This window comes from Mobula birostris, chromosome X (assembly GCF_030028105.1).
Source record: "Mobula birostris isolate sMobBir1 chromosome X, sMobBir1.hap1, whole genome shotgun sequence".
Taxonomy (NCBI): domain Eukaryota; kingdom Metazoa; phylum Chordata; class Chondrichthyes; order Myliobatiformes; family Myliobatidae; genus Mobula; species Mobula birostris.
The window spans coordinates 41,157,188-41,177,379 of NC_092402.1; the positions used below are offsets into that span (position 1 = coordinate 41,157,188).

General features: G+C 38.9%; 1 protein-coding gene across 4 annotated transcripts in view; it reads right to left on the reverse strand.

Annotated features, from left to right (window-relative positions):
• Positions 1 to 14,240: 14,240 nt before the first annotated feature.
• Positions 14,241 to 20,192, reverse strand: part of LOC140191761 (V-type proton ATPase 116 kDa subunit a 1) — a 59,357-nt gene continuing 53,405 nt past the window's right edge. For 3 of the 4 annotated variants that reach the window (XM_072249479.1, XM_072249478.1, XM_072249477.1), the window contains exon 21: positions 14,241 to 17,122. In XM_072249479.1, the coding sequence (XP_072105580.1) occupies positions 17,029 to 17,122 (94 nt within the window). In that variant the 3' untranslated portion in view covers positions 14,241 to 17,028. The remainder of the gene's footprint in view (positions 17,123 to 20,192) is intronic. The other variant, XM_072249480.1, reaches the window with a different exon arrangement.

The window sequence follows — 20,192 nt, forward strand, 5'->3', positions numbered from 1 at the left end:
TTTGAGCCGCAACCTTTGACTCTATTCTCTACCCAGGGGTTGCCTATCAGAGCTGATAATTACACTGAATATCATTCTGAGTGAGAGTTTCAGGAAGCTTAGACTCTGCAGAGATCAAAAGGATAAGGCATTCCAATGTCTAATGTGTTAAAAATTCCTGGAAAGTGTTTTAATAAGACCCCAGTGTCCAGTTTCCAATTCACATCTGCAGAATATATCTGTTCTCAAATTTAAAGGCAATTCATCTTTTGATTTTCCATCCATCCTTATGGGGAAGTCTTCAAGCTGCTGTTTGGAACTACATTTATAACCAAATCTCTTATGTGGGAAGTTACAAAGTAAGACTCCAATCAACTTAAGCCAAAACTCAAAGACTTGTCTGTAACCACTGTTTCAGCTGAAGTCTATATTTAAACATCTGTAAGAGGTTTGGATACAAAATAAACTGATAGTGTGAGTATACTCTTCTTGGGTTTCCAGATGGGTACAGGCATCGATTATATCTGATGTTTTGATGACAAACTCTGCCACCTTCATCAGGGATTATGCCGAGGCATGTATAGTCTGGCGGTATTTATATCCCCATAGCCTGCTTTGAGCAGGCCCAAATAAGTGCAACTTCCTACTGCAGAAATGGTATTCCTAGACTCTTCAGCCATGAGGGTCGCCCCCTCCCCACTCCGCATCCACATCCATGATGAGCACTCCAAGGATTTTGCAGCTTCAATGAAATCACCTCTCAATTGAAAGGACTTCGTCTAAGATCAAAATTCAAAGTAAATTTATTATCAAAGTAGATATATATCACCATATACAGCCCAGAGATTCACTTTTGTGGGCATACACAATAGAACCCAAGAAACACAAGACTGCACCATCAGGACAGATAAATAACCAATGTACAAGAGACAACAAACTGTCCAAATACCAAAAAAAACACAAATAAATAAGCAGTAAATAGTGAAGAATATGAGATGAAGTGCCCTTGAAAGTGAGTCCATAGGTTGTCGAAGCAGTTCAGTGACTGAGCAAGTGAAGTTGAGTGAAGATGTCCCCTCTGATTCAAGAGTCTGATGGTTGAGGGGCAAGAACTATTCCTGAACCTGGTGGTGAGAGTCCTGAGGCTCCTGTACATTCAACTACTGCACAGAGTCTTGTCATCTTCAGAAGTTTTCTGATGACTCTGCCATAGTTGGATGCATCAGCAAGGGAGATGAGGCTGAGTACAGGGCTACGGTAGGAAACTTTGTCACATGGTGTGAGCAGAATTATCTGTAGCTTAATGTGAAAAAGACTAAGGAGCTGGTGGTAGACCTGAGGAGAGCTAAGGCACCGGTGACCTCTGTTTCCATCCAGGGGGTCAGTGTGGACATGGTGGAGGATTACAAATACCTGGCGATACGAATTGACAATAAACTGGACTGGTCAAAGAACACTGAGGCTGTCTACAAGAAGGGTCAGAGCCATCTCTATTTCCTGAGGAGACTGAGGTCCTTTAACATCTGCCGGACGATGCTGAGGATGTTCTATGAGTCTGTGGTGGCCAGTGCTATCATGTTTGCTGTTGTGTGCTGGGGCAGCAGGCTGAGGGTAGCCAACACCAACAGAATCAACAAACTCATTCGTAAGGCCAGTGATGTTGTGCGGATGGAACTAGACTCTCTGACGGTGGTGTCTGAAAAGAGGATGCTGTCCAAGTTGCATGCCATCTTGGACAATGTCTCCCATCCACTACATAATGTATTGGTTGGGCACAGGAGTACATTCAGCCAGAGACTCATTCCACCGAGATGCAGCACAGAGCGTCATAGGAAGTCATTCCTGCCTGTGGCCATCAAACTTTACAACTCCTCCCTTGGAGGGTCAGACACCCTGAGCCAATAGGCTGGTCCTGGACTTATTTCCTGGCATAATTTACATATTACTATTTAATTATTTATGGTTTTATATTGCTATATTTATACTCTATTCTTGGTTGGTGCAACTGTAACGAAAACCAACTTCCCTCAGGACTATGACTATGTATGACTATGACTATTCTTCCCTATGGAAGCAGTGAGAAGAGAGCATTGCCTGTGTGGTGGGGATCCCTGAGGATGTGTGCTGCTCTCCTGCATTCTGTGTAGAGGTGCGCAATTTTTGGGAGGGCCTGACGAAGGGTCTCAGCCTGAAACATCGACTGTACCTCTTCCTAGAGATGCTGCCTGACCTGCTGCGTCCACTAGCAACTTTGATGTGTGTTGCTTGAATTTCCAGCATCTGCAGAATTCCTCGTAGTTGCCTTTCTAATTACTTCGTGCAGTTAGCTTTCAGTGACGTGTGGACAATCCACCAGGATCCTTGTGGATATCATCATCCTCTATTTTAATAACACTTCTTTTGCACCAATATGGATGACCTCACTTTTTTCATTTTACCTGCTAAATTTTTGCCAACACATTCACTGTCCCATTGAAGCCTCCTAGTTTCCCCTGTATTTACCATCCCACCCACTTTCACCAGCGAATTGGGACATCAGGTATGTGGTCCCACTGGCAAATCATTGAAATGGATAATGAATAAAAGGGGCCCAAATGCTGATGTTGTCAGTATCTGTTCATCACAGGCAATCTGACAAAGACCCATTGATTCCCATTCTTTTCCGTTATAATCCATTTTTAATCCATGACATTACATTGCACCCAGTTCCATCTGCTCCAACTTTGTTGACCTACTTTTTTGGGACCCTATTGAAAGCACCTGAAAACCTAAATACATCAAAATCTTCTAGTTCTTCCTTCTCTTCCCTTCTGGTCATGTCTTCACTGTTGAATGCCAATGATACAAACATGATAGCTTTTCATAAATCCATGCTGACTTTGTTTAATGCTATTACTCTTTGCCAGGTGTTCTGGTATTTGCAGCAAGTTCCTAGCGTCAGCATCTCTGAAGTACTATCCTGTGCCCAAGGTGCATTGATGCAGTTACTAAGAAGACATGCCAGTGGCTATATTTCAGTTGAGATTTACTATGTCACCAAAAACTCTAGCAAATCTCTGCAGATGTACCATGAAGAGCATCTGACTGGTTGCATCACCGTCTGGTATCCTGCCAATGCACACGGTCGGAAAAAGCTGCCGAGAGTTGTAAGCTCAGTCACTCCATCACAGGCACTAGCCTCCCCACCATCAAGGACATCTTCAAAAGACGATGCCTCAAGAAGGCAGCAGCTGTTGTGAAGGGAGCCTCACCGTCCAGGACAATCCCTGTTCTCATTACTATCAATCAGGGAGGAGGTACAAGAGCCTGAAGACACACACTCAACACTTTAGGAACAGCTTCATCCCCTCCGCCATCAGATTTCTGAACAGTCCAAAAACCCATGAACATTACCTCATTAGTTTGCTCTCTTTTTGCACTACTTATTTATTTTTTATATTTCTTATTGTAACTTATAGTATTATTTTTATGTCTTGCACAGCACAGCTGCTGCTAAACAACAAGTTTCATGACATACGTCAGTAGTCAAAAACTGGATCCTGATTACATCTTTTATTATAAATTCCAGAAGTTTTCCCATGACTGGTATTTTCCTGATTTCCATTTGCTCCTTTCTTCAAAGTTATTTCACTTTTGCCACCCTCCAATCTGCAGGGTCTCTTTGGTTTGTATCACAAATTCTTGACCTAATCAAGGCTGTAGCAGTGGAAGAGTTCCCTTCCAAACAGTGCTATTTGAAGCCAGTGTATGGACCCACAGTCTTAATGCACTGTTAAAACAGGCACATACGAGGTCCTATGTGAGTTGCGGGATGTACTTCGAGAAGTTGCAGCTGAATCAATGACAATTGGACAAAATTATGGAAAAGAAATACTTTTACTAATTGTAATGTATAAAAGTCAGACATGTAACTCTTCCTAGGGTATAGAAAACAGCTTAAACTATATAAAGTATCTAAAACATTTATCATATCTTCATATCATATACAAAGATCATTTTAATTTAGCAACTGTAGTTTATTCTTGTGCACTGCATTTCTCTGCTCTAATCCATGGATATTATTGATTGGGTCCATAAAAACAGGAGAATTAGGTGTATGTCGTTGGGTGGGAAGAAAACAAACCCAAGCGTGTTCCATAATATTGCCATCCAGGTAAATGTGTAGCCGTAACTCAACAAATAGATCTCTGTAAATGATCACTTATTTCAGCGCAATTCATGCAAAGTGCTGATGAATAAATCCTGTTGGACTCACCTGTTTTAACTCCTAGCTTCAACAATAGGAAAACATTTACAGTGCAAACCAGCTTTTAATGCACATCATTTGTGTATATTCTTACACAAATGTCTGACCATTGTTTAATCCTGGTCTCTTGCACCATCTAGTGGGAAACTTGGAGAATTTAAATGCAACACACATCAAAGTTGCTGGTGAACGCAGCAGGCCAGGCAGCATCTCTAGGAAGAGGTACAGTCGACGTTTCGGGCCGAGACCCTTCGTCAGGACTAACTGAAAGAAGAGTTAGTAAGAGATTTGAAAGTGGGAGGAGGAGGGGGAGGTCCAAAATGATAGGAGAAGACAGGAGGGGGAGGGATGGAGCCAAGAGCTGGACATGAGAGGATCATGGGACAGGAGGCTCAGGGAGAAGGAAAGGGGGGAGGGGGGAAAACCCAGAGGATGGGCAAGGGGTATAGTGAGGGGGACAGAGGGAGAAAAAGGAGAGAGAGAAAAAGAATGTGTGTATATAAATAAATAACGGATGGGGTACGAGGGGGAGGTGGGGCATTAGTGGAAGTTTGAGAAGTCAGTGTTCATGCCATCAGGTTGGAGGCTACCCAGACGGAATATAAGGTGTTGTTCCTCCAACCTGAGTGTGGCTTCATCTTTACAGTCGAGGAGACCGCCATGGGTAGACATATCAGAATGGGAATGGGACGTGGAATTAAAATATGTGGCCACTGGGAGATTCTGCTTTCTCTGGCGGACAGAGCGTAGGTGTTCAGCAAAACGATCTCCCAGTTTGAATGCAGGTTACCTACCTGAACACTGATGTATTCTCTCCCTTGTCTCCTTCCTCCACTTACTTTCAGTATCCAGGATGAATTAGTGAGCATTATTAAGGTATTGGTCAGACCACACTTGAAATATTGTTAGCAGTTTTGGACATTTTTATCTAAGAAAGAACGAGCTAGCTTTGGAGAGGATCCAGAGAAGGTTCATGAGAATGATCCCAGAAATGAAAGCTTTAACATATGAGGAATGTTTCATGACTCTGGGCCTTACTCACTGGAGTTTAGGAGAATGAGGGAGGAATCTCATTGAAACCTATCAAATATTGAAAGGCTTAGATAGAGTGGATGTGAAGAGGATGTTTTCTATAGTGGGAGAGAACAGTTCCAGAGGGCACAGCCTCAGAATAGAAGGATATCCCCATAGAACAGGGATAAGGACAATTTTTTTTTTTAACCAGAGGGTGTTGAATCTGTGGAATTCATTGCATTATACAGTTGTGGGAGCCAACCCATTGGATATATTTAATGTGGAGGTTGATGGGTCCTTGGTTAGTCAGGGCATCAAAGGTTACAGGGAGAAGGTGGGAGAATGGGATTGAATGCAAACTAAATCAGCCATGATGAAATGGTGGAGCAGACTCAATGGGTCAAATGGCCTAATTCAGTTTGTATGTCTTATGGTCTTATGGATTTGCTTCTACACTGGTTTTGAGGAATCTTAAATAACAGAATAAGTCATTGTGGGAACCATTGACATTTCTTCTAATGGGGCAGCAGCTTCATTTGTTTGCACAGGGATTCAATGTGCATGGATTCAAGTCTTCCCATGCTTCTCTTCTTTGAGCAATTGTAGGTCAGGGATTACCAAGAAGTGTTCAGTTTTTCCAAAGAGTCTTTGATCGTATTCTTGAATCTTATTTTTTGTTTGCCTGGTAATCTGCACCCATGACAGGACTCAGAACATTATTTGGTGTCAGGCACTGAGTGTAATTAGGGCCTGAGAAAGGAACTGACATCGGTTAATTTATCCTACCACGTTTGGGGGTAAATATTGATGGTGCCTTTCTAGAGTCTGTAGCCCCCGACCACACTCAGGGTCGCTGGGCTCGCTGTCGTCTCGGGAAACAGCCTCGACCCCGCCAAACTGGGTAATTAGTTTGTGTGGATGCTGTGTGAGGTACCCCACCCCGCCCAAATAACAGACAATACACCAGATATGATTAAATGATTTACAGTTTATAGATATTACTGGAACTATATAGTTAATAGAGAGTAAAATATAAAAGGAAAATAAAAGGCGCCACACTTATCAAAGTTCAATCTCTTCATGCACAAACAGTTAGAGCTCAGGACCCTTCTTCTTCACGCTGCGACCCCCTTGGACCACCTCGACCAGCCATCTGGGGCCAACAACGGTGGTCGACCAGACACTCCACACGAGTCCGTCTCCTCTTCTCGCCGAATGCTCTCCTCGGGGTCCAACCCCATTAGCGGACATCACAGCACCTGGTCCATCCTCCGTCTCGCTCTCTCGCCTTCTGCCCCAAAACCCCGCGCATACAGTATCTTCAAATACACCAAACCCATAACAACTATCCCAATTGGTTCGTAACATATTTCTTATCACACTCTAAACCAAAACAAGCTGCTAGCGCAAACTTTCTCAGCATTTAGCATAAAAAAGAAGCATTCCCGATTATAACATAACAAAGAAGCCATTTTAATTAGCCTCCGCAGTAACATAAAAGACAAAACCCCCTTACAAGTCTCATAGTGCCTGCTCTAGTGACTGCAGATCTCAGTTGCACATGGGAAGGCAGGGATTACAGCTGTCTAATAAACCATGAAATTTGTGATAGATCAGAGGTTTTGATTTTCAGATATCCTTTTCCTCACTCAACCATAGACTGTACCTAATGTAATGGCAAATTACATCATCAGCATATGCTTTTGCTGAGATGTGGGGAGAAGTCCACACCTCCAGGGTCTCACCTCGAAACTTTAATGTGGGAAAGTTGCTTTGTACAGCAAAGGCTGGTTGGTAGAGGAGCATTTTCACATGCACATTAAGTGTAAGGCCTACTACCCCTCATGTGCTTAAGTGACAAAGTCATAGGGACATTTTTTTTCCATGCAGAAAGGAGTAACCAAGGAAAAGGCAGAGGAAGGGACAATTACTATATTTTAAAGACATTTGGACAGGTACATGGGCAGGAAAAGCTGAGCAGGATATGGGCCAAATACAGGCAAATGGGATTAGCATGGCTTGGTAAAAACCTTGGGTAGCACAGATGCGATGGGCTGAAGAACCTATCCGTGTTGTATACCTCAATGACTCAAATTCTCAGAGAGGTGAACTCCTCAGCTTCAGAAAGATTGTCAACAGCCACTGAAAGGGACATGCCAAAGACATCCCCACCCTTGACATGAGTACCTTTAACAACATCTGTTCTGCCCTTGACACTACTCTTGACTGATGAGAAGTCAAAGAGGCCACATCACAAGTAAAAATAAAGCAACGCCCTGGGAACTGATACAAACCTTTTAAAGTTCCAGAGATGATGATGAAAAGCTCTAGTCACGAGTCCAAATCTCATTGTTCACATAAGGGAAGAGGAGGATATTCTAGGAGACCTCAGGAAGTGTTTCAATCATGATTATTACAGAGGGGGCCTTCATGCCATCTACCATAGGGAAAGTCAATAGCATGGTGGTTAGAATAACATTTTACAGCACCAATGACCCAGGTTCAACTCCCACCACCGTCTGTAAGGAATTTGTATGTTCTCCCTGTGGTCACGAGTTTCCTCCAGCATTCCAAAGGCGTATGGGTTACTAGGTTAATTGGACACACAGATGTATCTGGGCAGCGTGGGCTCATTGGGCAGGCAGGGCCTGTTACCATGCTGTAACTCTAAATAAAACTAAAAATAAATAGGTCAGCACTGGGGTCCCTCTCAACCAATTTTCCTCAATGGACAAAGAATTGCTCCCCAAAATCACAGTGTGGATTACATTAACCCAAAGGCATAACAGAGTACAACCAAGAAAATTGCAGGGACTTTATTAAACTCTACACTTGGCTTCTTTCAACTTGACCAAATTCCTTGACTCCTTTACTGAAGAGGGACATTAGAACAGCCTCTTCAATTCAGCTGCCCACAGAAATTTATCACCATTTTACCTTTTGCTTTACAACTGAATCAACAGACCAACTGCAGAGTCAAGCTCAGTGAAGAATAGTATCAAACTAACCTGTCTAAATACCCATGAAATGAGTAATTACAACATACGTAATTTAATGTCATCTGACTTCGTTCTTTTCTCCACCGAAGACTGAGTTTTCTATTCAATATAGAATTCAACACAATTATTTCACCTTGTCCCATTTTGCAATGCTCTTTGTGTTGCCACTAATTCTAAGGTAGAGGGAATGGTTTTATTCATAACAAGATCTGTTATTTGAAAGGAAAGGAAATGTTAGAACATGCTAGCAACTGGGATTACTTTGGACACACACTGGAGACGTACCCCAGGAGACCATTTTCTTGCCTCCTGTGGTATTCCTGTTGCACCTGAAATGTTTATCAGAGATACTGACAGGGAGGTCACAAAAATGCTTAACTGTTTAACATTCTGCCACCCTGTGTAAGTAATTGCTTCAATTACAGAGAAAGAAACCAGAACAGGAGTTCCAACAGAATTGCTGACTAAGATGATCAAAACCAGACTCAGCAGTCACCTGGTTGTCACCAGGTAGAGTCTGAAGTTCATTTCTGAGTGGAAAATTTATTATAGAGAAGGAGGGTGGAATGCCACCTCCCCTCTTGTGTCCAAAGAGCAGCTCCCTGAATTGCATTGCAATTATCCCCATCCAGAAGCAGAGGAAAACAATGTTAACCATGCAACAACTCAAAAAAAATGGCAGGGGGCATTACCAGCCTTTATTGGCCTCTTTCCATCAGGACAGACTATGGAAAACTCTTTTTGATTTCAGAAGCACACAGAAATCCATCACCATTTTACATTGGCTTCATGATGGCATGCAAGCCATGATCCCAACCAAAGGGTCTTCAACATAGTTTATCTCAAACATGGCCGTCATTATCCTGACAATTGTTTCAATCGTTCTCACTGTTACTTTTACACCTCACCTTCAAGAATGAAGACAATCTTCAGAAATAAAAGGAAGTTATTCAATCTACAGAAACTACTCTGTAGAACCAAGGTCACTGGATCATTTGCAGCCAAGCTGCTATTAAGTAGTTAGGTTTCTGGACATAAAAGACATGAAGGGATTAAGAGTGTGAAGATATGGTATAAAGATGTAGAAACAGCTGCTGAAGGGCAGAGCAAGTTTGAAGGGCTAAATAGCTTAATTCTGCCCTTAATGTCCATGCAGTTATGAGAACAAGACTACCTGCAGCAGGCATCTCTAGCATGGGATCAATACCATTCATCATGTAGGATTCCAAGGGGGCTTAATCGGGTGGACATTTCTTCTTATCAGGGCACACAAGAACTAAGGAGTTTTACTTCAGAATAGGGTTTTGTGCATTTACAATAGAGATGAGAAGAAATTTCATCTCCTGGTGGATTGACACTCTTTGGTATTCCCCCTCCAAGAGAGTGGCAAATGCTAACTCACTAAGTGTATTCAAGGTTGAAGTTAACATATTGTACTCTACAGCACAGCCAAAGACTGTGGGAATTTGGTCCACTGGTGGAGTTGATTCTGAAAAAAATGATTTTGTTGAATGGTGGAGCAGCTTAAGAATGCTTACGGCTTCAACCTGCTCCAATTTCTTGTTTTTAGAATCTTTCCATTCCAAAGGGCAGACTTGGTCAGGGCCAATCCACCTCCTTCCCAGAACTCCCTTTCAAAGGAAAATTCCAATTTGGCTGATATTGAAGATTATGTATTTTCAACCTAGGTAAATGGGACTACACCTTTGGATTCCCAGACAAAATAACCTACTTTTAATACTTCTGGAGCAAGAATAAACACTTAGAGCCTCAACTCTGTTCAACAAGATCACAAAGCTGTTATGCTTTCCAGTGCCTTGACCCTTGGTTAACAAAAGTCTCAGGTTAAAATTAACTTTATAAAGAGAGTTCCAAAGTTTTACCATTCTTTACATGTAGGTATCTTCTAATTATAGTCTTAAAGTATCTTTGTCTGCCTTTCTCCTACACTCCCAAACAATGGAGCAAGTTTCTGTCTAATCAGTTCATCACTCTTCTCTAGTTTATTTTGCAAACTCCAAATAAATTAACCTTGAATTACAAGGTTAAAAGGAGTCCTGGAATAAAGGTAAATCACCAGAGCTGGAACAAAAATCATTAAAAAAAACCTATGTATTATGAAAAGATAACTTTTCACAGATTGGAATCCAGAATTAAAATAAAAAATCTACTTAATTTTCTTGGGAAATGAAAAAATCACAGTGATCAGGCTTTGTCCATTTCCCTTATGACAATGCTAAATTAGCAATGGCGCAATAATTAAAAGCACCGCCTTCAATCATGGCTGATTTATTATCCCTCTCAACCCATTTTCTTGCCATCTCCCTATAACCTTTCATGCCAACTAATCAAGAACCTATTAGTCTCCGCTTTAAATATACTGAATGACTTGACCTCCACAGCCATGTGTGGCAATGAATTCCACAGATTCACTACCCTCTGGCTAAAGAAATTCCTCCTCATCTCTGTTCTGAATGGATGTCACTCGATCCTGAGGTTGTGCCCTCTGGTCCTAGACTCACCATTATAGGAAACATCCTCTCCACAACCACTCTAACTGGGCAGTTTAATATTTGACAGGTTTCATTGAGGCACCCCCCACCCCCGTTCTTCTAAATTCCACTTCTAGATTCCTCTTCTTAATGCATACACTGCTTATTTATCGTACCACCATTCTTTGAGATTCGGTATCCTTTTCCAGTATGTGCATCACAGTATGGGTTATATATACATTGCACCCCATTTTAAATATAGTTTTAATTATGCAGTGTGGTACATTACCTTTTTCCTAACTCAGGATTCAATATGATTAAATTATCTACGAGAAGCATTATGTAACTAAATTTATTCATTTTAATAGGTCCTGAAACAAAATGAAAGGAGAACAAAAAGTTTTTCTTTTTTGGAAATACAATTTGATCATAAGACCATAAAATATAGGAGCAGAATTAGGCCATTTGGCCCATCAAGTCTGTTCTGCCATTTCATCATAGCTGATCCATTTTCCCTCAGTCCCAATCTCCTGCCTTCTTCCCCATATCCCTTCATGGTCTGAACAATCAAGAATTGATTAACCTCTGCCTTAAATATACATGAAGACTTGGCCTCCACACTTGCTTGTGGCAAAGAATTCCAGATTTAACACTCTCTGGCTGAAGAAATTCCCCATCTCCATTCTAAAACAATGCCCCTCTAGTCTGAGGCTGTGTCCTCTGGTCTTACACTCTCCTATCATAGGAAACATACTATTCACATCCACTCTATCAAGGCCTTTCATCATTCAATAAGTTGAAATAAGTCACCCCTCATTCTTCTGAATTCTAGTGAATACAGACCCAGAGCCATCAAATACTTTTCATATGATAAGCTATTCAATCCTGGAATTATTTTTGTGAACCTCCTTTGAACCCTCTCCAGTTTCAGCATCCTTTCTAAAAATAAGGAGCCCAACCCTGTTCACAATACTCTAAGAGACTCCACCATAGCTTTATAAAGTTTCAATACTACATCCTTGGTTTTATGTTTAGTCCTCTTGAAATGAATGTTAACATTAAAGTTGCCTTCCTCATCACAGACTTAATCTGCAAATTAACCTTTAGGGAATCCTACACAAGCACTCCTGTTTTTTGTATGTTCTCTCCATTTAGAAAATAGTTAACCCTTTCATTTCTTCTCTCAACATGCATGATCATGCCCTTCCCAAGATTCTATTCCATCTGCCATTTCTTTGCCCATTCTCTTAATATGTCTAAGTCCTTCTGTAGCCTCTCTACTTCCTCAGAACTACCTGCCCCTCCACCTATCTTCACATCAGCTGCAAACTTTGCAACAAAGTCATCAATTCCATCATCCAATTAATTCACATATAACACAAAGAATCAGTCCAAACACTGACCCCTACTAATGGAACACTCCTAGTCACTGGCAGCCAGTCAGAAAAGGCTCCCCTTATTCCCACGCTGTTTCCTGCCAATCAGCCGCTACTTTGTCCTATACCATGGAACCTTTCCTATACCATGGGCTCATAGCTTGTTAAGCAGCCTCAAGTGCGGCACCTTGTCAAAGGCCTTCTGAAAATCCAAGTACAAAACATCAACTGATTCTCCTTTGTCTATCCTGCTTATTATTTCTTCAATTTGGTCTAGTATTTAGCTATATATAATTAATTGTAAATATATACCCAACGTAGCCATTAGAAATATTTCCCAAGCATAAACAAAATAATTTGCTTCCCTGGAGTAAACACACATGAAACAGTTCATACGTTGATTCCAATATTGGCTTATCTAACTGCCAGCAAATACAATTGACCTGCTATTAAAGGTCCTTCCCAGATTACAAAAACCTGCCTTATGTACAAATCTATACATACAAACGAGTGTTTGGAGGACCAGCAGAATGGATTTGCTGGCTGCTACAGAATTGCAGGCAACTGCAATTGATTAGCTGGAATGTTGCCACATCAAACAAGAATACATTTCAGTGAACACATTGAAGTCCATTTTGCAAATCCTGTAAAAAGACATGTTGTCCAGCCTTGCAGCAGTGTCCTTTTCAACACCACCTATAGCACTTAAAAACCCAACTGTAGTAGTAAAAGCTTTTAAGTATCAGAGTCCCATGCTAAATTTGTTAATATCAACTTTATTAATAAGAATGGCAAAAGGAGATTTAAATGCTTCAACAAATTCATATGGGAAACTCACTTCCACAGGCATCTTCTGCCCTGCCACTTCACAGCCGCATTTCCAACATACAAACTATTCAGGAACAGAAGTCTGTCATAGCCTGGGGAGGACCCGTGTTCTTATTGCAAATAGTTAATTACATATTTTCATGTAAATCAGGATTTAAGTATGTAAATAAGGTGGGACAGTGGAAACCTGATTGGATGAGGACTAACCAATCAGGAGGGACGGACAATGGGGGTATAAATACCACCGGACTAGACGTGCCCAGGCATCATCCCTGATGAAGGTAGCAGAGTTTGTCATCGAAACGTCGATTAAAATTGATACCTGTACCCAGCTGGAAGCCCAAGAAAAGTTTATTCGTCATATATGCCGGGAAAGTAATAGATCTTTGTTCTGGTAACCCTTTTAGTAATTTCTGTACAATGAAGAATGTGACACAAGGGAATTACTATTTGCTATTAAATATAGATCTGCACCAAAGCTATTTTAATGCTCATACCCAAGTGAAACATTTCATGTCCTACAATCCATTTATAAAAACCCCATAAACCAAATTAAATCATCAAGAAGCAAATATATTTTCCCCACAGGAAATGAGACAGTATACAAACTTCAAGGCTGTATCTTGTATTCAGTGCAATGAACTTAATTTCCCCGTGAATTGGTATTTTGGAATTTTAGACTTTGTGAAGTTAACCTCTGCCTATTAAGAACCTCAGTGGCACAAGACATCCCGTGTCATACACAGGACATTTTTTTTTAAAGGGACTTTCCATTTATAAAGTCTGTTTATGTATGAATTTAAGATTTTATACAACTTTGTGATGTGAAATAAACTGCTATTCCCTATCCAAGCCAGTGAGAAGCTGAATGTACTGTACCTTATACAAAATGAATAGAGCTTTGTTTGAAAAAGAAGTAAGGTTGCAGTGGAAGGCAAAAAGATATCTTTGCATAGAATCCTTCAAAACCTTGTTATGCCCGTAAAATGTATTAGAACAAAAAAATACAATGCTAAGATAGTTTTCCCCTAGATATATTAATTTTATATTGTTGTAATTTTAGTTGCTTTAATACTAGAAATAGTTTGTGATTCAACTATTAAAAATACAACAGTTAAACAAAACAAAAATTGTACTGTCCCCATGGATTCTGGCCATTTAATACTCCTCAGAGGTTTATTTTTGACCGTTACTGTAGTTCTGGCAAGCAGGGAAGGTGGCATTTTGTACTTCACTATTATGGACTCTTTGATTAAATCCAAGTAGTTCCCACTGATATAAGGAATAGTCAGGCAAGCAATCAGCAAATATTTATCATGAAGATAGAAAGATCAATCAAGTGTCTCCAGACATTTTTTTTTAAAATACACACTTCACCAGACTTTTATTCTATACTTAAATATACACTGAAATTATACACACTGAATTTTTACAATGTAACCATGCAAGAGTATTTCAAAAATGACCAAAATAAGCTTCAGCTGGGTGCACATTCGCAAGCTGTAAACAGTCAAAACCCGTAAACAAATGTCTCAACAGCAAAGAAGCATTAGCATACAATCAGGACACCTCAGTCACTGTGAGATGTATAAAATTAATGCAACATTTTAAAGATGTAATTTAACATCTTTACTAGAGAATGGGGTAGCAATTTGGAACACTGACGCTTGATGTCAAATGTTACACAGTCAACCTAGATCAAAATAGACATTAGCTAGTACAAATCAAATATTTGAATGCATTATTGTAAAAGTCTGTTGAAGCACAAAGTCATCATTATTTCTCTAAATTGGAACACACTGATAAATAAAAAGATAAATTTGCACAGATGAGAAAATCCCTAAATATAAAATGAAGTAGTTTTTGAAATTGGTAATTATTCTGTGCCTCACTTTATTATTACACACATGATCATTGTGCTACTGATCAAGAGTCACAATGGAAAAGTTTATTAATGCATTAATTGTGGACAAAGGAGTACATCAGAAAAAGTAATAAGAACTAATTTTAAAGCTAGATATGGCAATGAAAAGTGAAAAGAAAGTTATGTTGGTCCAAATAGTTAAGGATATGCAAAATTTTAGTGCAAATCAGTTAAAAATACGTGGGGGCACGTAGCCTTAATTTAGGCAATCGTTCAGCATTTTCTACACAGCACTAAGAAATATTCTGCATGTTACAATACATGTACCGCAAAAGCATGTTTAATATTCATTCACACACAAAAAGCTATGCACGTAGATAAGGATAGTCACTTAAAACTGTCACCTAACTAACATTCACTAAAGCGCAGGGTCTACAGGGAAAGACAAACCCCATATTCAGCTGCCAATGGGGTTTAAAAAAGATGTTTAATTTCCAAATACTTATAAAAGACTGCTCACTTGCTTAGATCAAATCACCCATTGAACAAAAACAGACAGCTGCCTTTTAAAGTCTCTTAATCATGGTGCGAGGTCAGGGAAGAGAAGTAAAGATTTACATTAACTTGAATAAAAAATGACAAATTCAGGCAGCTGTTATCTTACACATCCCAGAATAAGATCTGTGCTGTTTCATCCTGCTGTACTCTGAGTAAGATATAGTGACCTCAATGAGCAGAACATTTTGTGGGCATCATATTATAGATAGGATTTTTTAAATAATTTCTTAATCCAAATCATGACTTCAAATGGTCACAGGAGATTTATATGAATTAATACATTAAAAGTGTCACATTCTAACAATGATGTTTCATTACAGTCCTGTATGGTTTATAAACGATGCAAGAAATACATTGAGGATCTAACAATTGCATTTAAAAACGGCAGCAATGGGGCATCACCACCACAATGTTCACTGTTTCTTGGAAATCTAGGGCCACACAAGTGCTTGGGTTGTCATAGTGCCAATTCAAATTTGGCAAATACTTTATGAATATGTGACATCAATCACTAATCAAAGAAACCTTTTGTTACAAAATGTTTTCTGTGAAATTTAATTATAGCAATTTTAAACTAAACCAATTTTCCATTGAATGATGTTTGTTTTCTCAGTCAACTCCAAGAAAACTAGGATCTCCACCAATTAAAAGTCAACTCTGATAAAGCTTAGACAAACCAAAAGTATATGGCACCTTTATTCTTCATATTGTTCCCTTTAGACCCAAGTAACAAAAGATTATTGTGACACCTTTAAATGTTTAAGTGTTCTCATTATACTGGGCAAAGAGGGGAAAAAATGAAGCAGAAACATGGCTGCATCAGAAAATGGGGTCACTTGGACAATGATGGAAAAAAAACAAGTCAGTTAATCAGTTCAGTGAAGTCACAGAGAAACAAGTCTGATTGGATGGGAGAGCAAGCAGTATGGACACTTACTAACTTTGATGCTTTTCTCTACTGAGCAAAGAAAATAACAGGTATTATCATATAGTGTCCAGAACTATTTTCCTTGAGCTACAGAAATTTTGTAAGAATTTAAAAAGTTATTTTTGGAATTTCAATGTATAGAGGCCAGAGTAATTCTTCTAAACACAACAGCAAGTTTAGAAACAATGAAATTCACTTTCCTGACATTTTCTAAACCATCCTGCTTGGTACACACGTACGTACATGTACGTACACACACACACACCACAGATTTTATAGTGATTGCAATAATCTGAAAGGCAAGAATTGCTTCCAAATGCTACATTTCACAGATGCCTCTTTACACTTCATTTTGAAATTCAACTGTCTGCCTGTCACTTTCAAAGATAAAATTAAATAAATAAATTAGCGAGATAGCTGGAAGTTACTGGGAGCCATAATACAGTAATACTGTTGATTAGTCTTAGTGAGCAGCTTTACCATATGAACATGTTTGCCAAAAGGGATAATTATACTGCAGGAAACCATTAAGTGAATACCAAATAGAATCAGAAGTTCAGTTATAAGAGTCACAATTGACAACTGCATTCATGAACATCAGAAAACTATTTGGTTTTAGTGCATGCAGAAATACATCAAAACTACGAATACAACATTGTGCTGAGATACAGAAGGACTAACTGATCCACATGAGCATCACTATTTATACATTGACAACACATCTAAGTTTAACATAAATGCCATTTACTCTTCAAACCGCCCTTCAAGAATGCTTTCAAAGGAGAAGGGAACAAACTTGTAACCAGAACCAGAGTAGAACTTGCTCTGGAACTCAACCCTGTGAAAACGAGAAAAAAAAACAAAATGTTGGATTTTTGACATATGGCAATTTCATCTAAGAACACATTTCGATGCTAATATATTGCACAAGGTCACAATACTGCTTCAGCATACCAATGTACTATGTTATAAAAATGAATTCAATGCTAATTATCAAGAATATAACTTCAAGATAGTTACACGGTCTCAATAGCAAAATCCTGCATTGAACCTTTGAATTACCTAATAGGATGAAAAATGGAATTGATTTCACCCTGTCCTTAGATACCAACTTCATACTTTTAGATTTAGATTATTTTAGATTGTGAGGGCACGCAGGCCTCTTTTATTGTCATTTAGTAATGCATTCATTAAGAAATAATACAATGTTCCTCCACTTTTGATATAATTTACATTTTTGCACAAAACTAAGTAGACAATTATACTGATTGACAGAGCAATGATAACATTTAAAAAACTTTAAGATATTAATGTGTGTAGATTTTCCACTTTTGAAACATCTTAGTAACTTTGTTCACAATTTTGGATAACATTAATAAGAACATGAAAAAAATTACAGTAAATCAACTGGTCACTCTTCTATCCAAGGCTGATATGATCTTTGGCCTCAACTCTATTTTTCTGAGTTTTGTTCCTTCATGCTTACAACTATCTAGATCATAGAGAAATAAAATGGACATGAAAGTAGATTGATAGTTCAACAGGAAAAGCCTGCATCATTGTCAGCAGGGGGCACCAGAAACTAGCAAATGTTCTTGGGTCAGAGTCTCAATACAGTAATGAAAGGGGTGCTGAGAATTGTTCTTCTGGCAACTGAGGATAATCAGTGAAACAGATTTAACATAATCTATGTTCAGTTCCCAGTTGGTTGTGTCCACAGCAGAATGACAGGTAGATCTGTCCTTGTCAACAGCCAGAGTGATGATAGACAAAGTGGTCTAAGGTGAAGGTTAAACAAAATATTGAGCAAGTATGAATTTGGACTTGACAATCCCAACTTAGATGTACTACATATTATACACTAAAAGCAGAAATCAATTTAGCCATAAAACATCAAGTATTAAAAAATAGAAAGGAGATTTGAATTTACATGCATTTTTTCCTGAATATATTGTGCATAAAATGTCCAACCAGTTTGCACTACAGCCACAGACAGGTACAACATACAGAACCAAAAAAAAAAAGAAACAGCAGCCAAAGTGAAATGCTATATTGGATAGCCATCTTAACTTGCTATCTGACAAAAGCATCCACATAAAGTGGCCAAGTGAGCAAGCTAGACATGATGACTAACGTTTATATCTTTCAGAACAGACATTGTACTTACAATTTGAAACATTTAGGCCACACCCTAACAAAGCATGCTGGTATAGTACTTTTGTCACACTTCCAGATACTACTTATGGATACGACTGATATTTGTCATCTGAACTTTGATACCATACTTAAGTGGGTTTATCATGAACAACTGGATCAACTGTCAACATTAGCTACTAACATGCCCACGTGGCCAACTATTGAGCACATCATAATGAGCAGTGGAATTTAATTTTTAAAAATTAGCATACAAATACATTTGGTTACACTAAAAAGGTTCATGCATAGTTTCTGTCTCCTTCATTGTTATCAAAAAAATTAAGACTTCATATACATATATTTCAATAGATGACGTTGAAGCCAAAGTTCTTTGGATTATTGGAACTTTTACTGATAGCCAGCTATCTCACTAATATCCTACACACTACTATATGTAGAAGATGATTAAATTTATGCAACATCCAAAGTGTGCGTGTGAATGCATAAAGTAATCCAGGCTATGAACAAACATTTCCAAAGATGAGAGCAATTCCTCCGCAATACTCACAATCATCATTATTGTACAACCAATGATTTATTCTACAAACTTTGAGGCATTAGGGTATCTAGGGAAAGTTATTTTCCACAATGGATAGCCTCGCTTTAAAATATAGTTGCAGAACTGCTCTAAAATGGACTTTTTTTTTTAAAAAGTAGAATTAGTGCATTCACTGGATATGCTGTGCCACACAGCAAATAAATTACTCCCCCCACCCCCACATGAAGATCAGCAATACTGGCTTTAGATGCAGTTGAAAGTTCCTTAAGGTGGGGAATAGGGGCATGGTGCTGCTGTGAAGAGTCAATTAAAACACAGTTCCTCTTTAAACAGTGCCAAGGTGTGGCTACATCAGATTGGGTCTGGGTTTAACAGTAACCAATGACACTTAGACCACTGTGAGTATGCAAGTGTTAACCTAGACTTCACGGTCAAGTCTGGGAAATATACAAAACTCTTGATTTGGAGTCCAAAAAGGAATATAGAATAAAAGAAAATGCTGAAAATACAAATATTAATGCTCGGTTGGATCTGTAAAGAGACTTTTCGTAAGAACTGGGAGAAGGAAATGTGAATCAGTTAAGGATTTGCTTAGCTTCTTAAATATACTTTGCAATCAGTGGAGTATAATTTTAAAAACATGCTGTATAGCAAACATAGGGAAAATATAATGGACTTAATATAAGCTGTAAATAAAAAAAACAGCAAAAGAGAAAATAGGACTTCATTCGTGAAACATTAGATCAGTTGAGGGAAGAACCAGGAATATGGGAAAATCCAACCAGATTATTAATATGACCCTAAATACTACTTTGATTACATCTTGTTCATATGCTTAGAATGGTTGGAATTATCCAAAAAACTACGCCATGTGCACACAAATATATACCTCACCTACCTCCTATTAAGTGGCAATTTGATCCACCATCTTTGAACTAGCATATTTTAACTTCCAGTGCTATTGTCAGTGCAATGCTTAAACTCAATCACTATTTTCAACATTCAAATCACTGCTTGGCAAATCACGTTGAGCATCCAGGATTTCTCTTCGGTGGGCTTATTTTTGCAATAAGGTACTCAAGGAATTAATTTTCACTGGGCTGGGTGGCACTGTTGAGATTTAGTTGTCCAGGATTCAGGGTATAACACCATAACACCCAATTACCCACTTCTTTTTACATAACTGTATTTTCCACTTTCATAGCACTGTAAA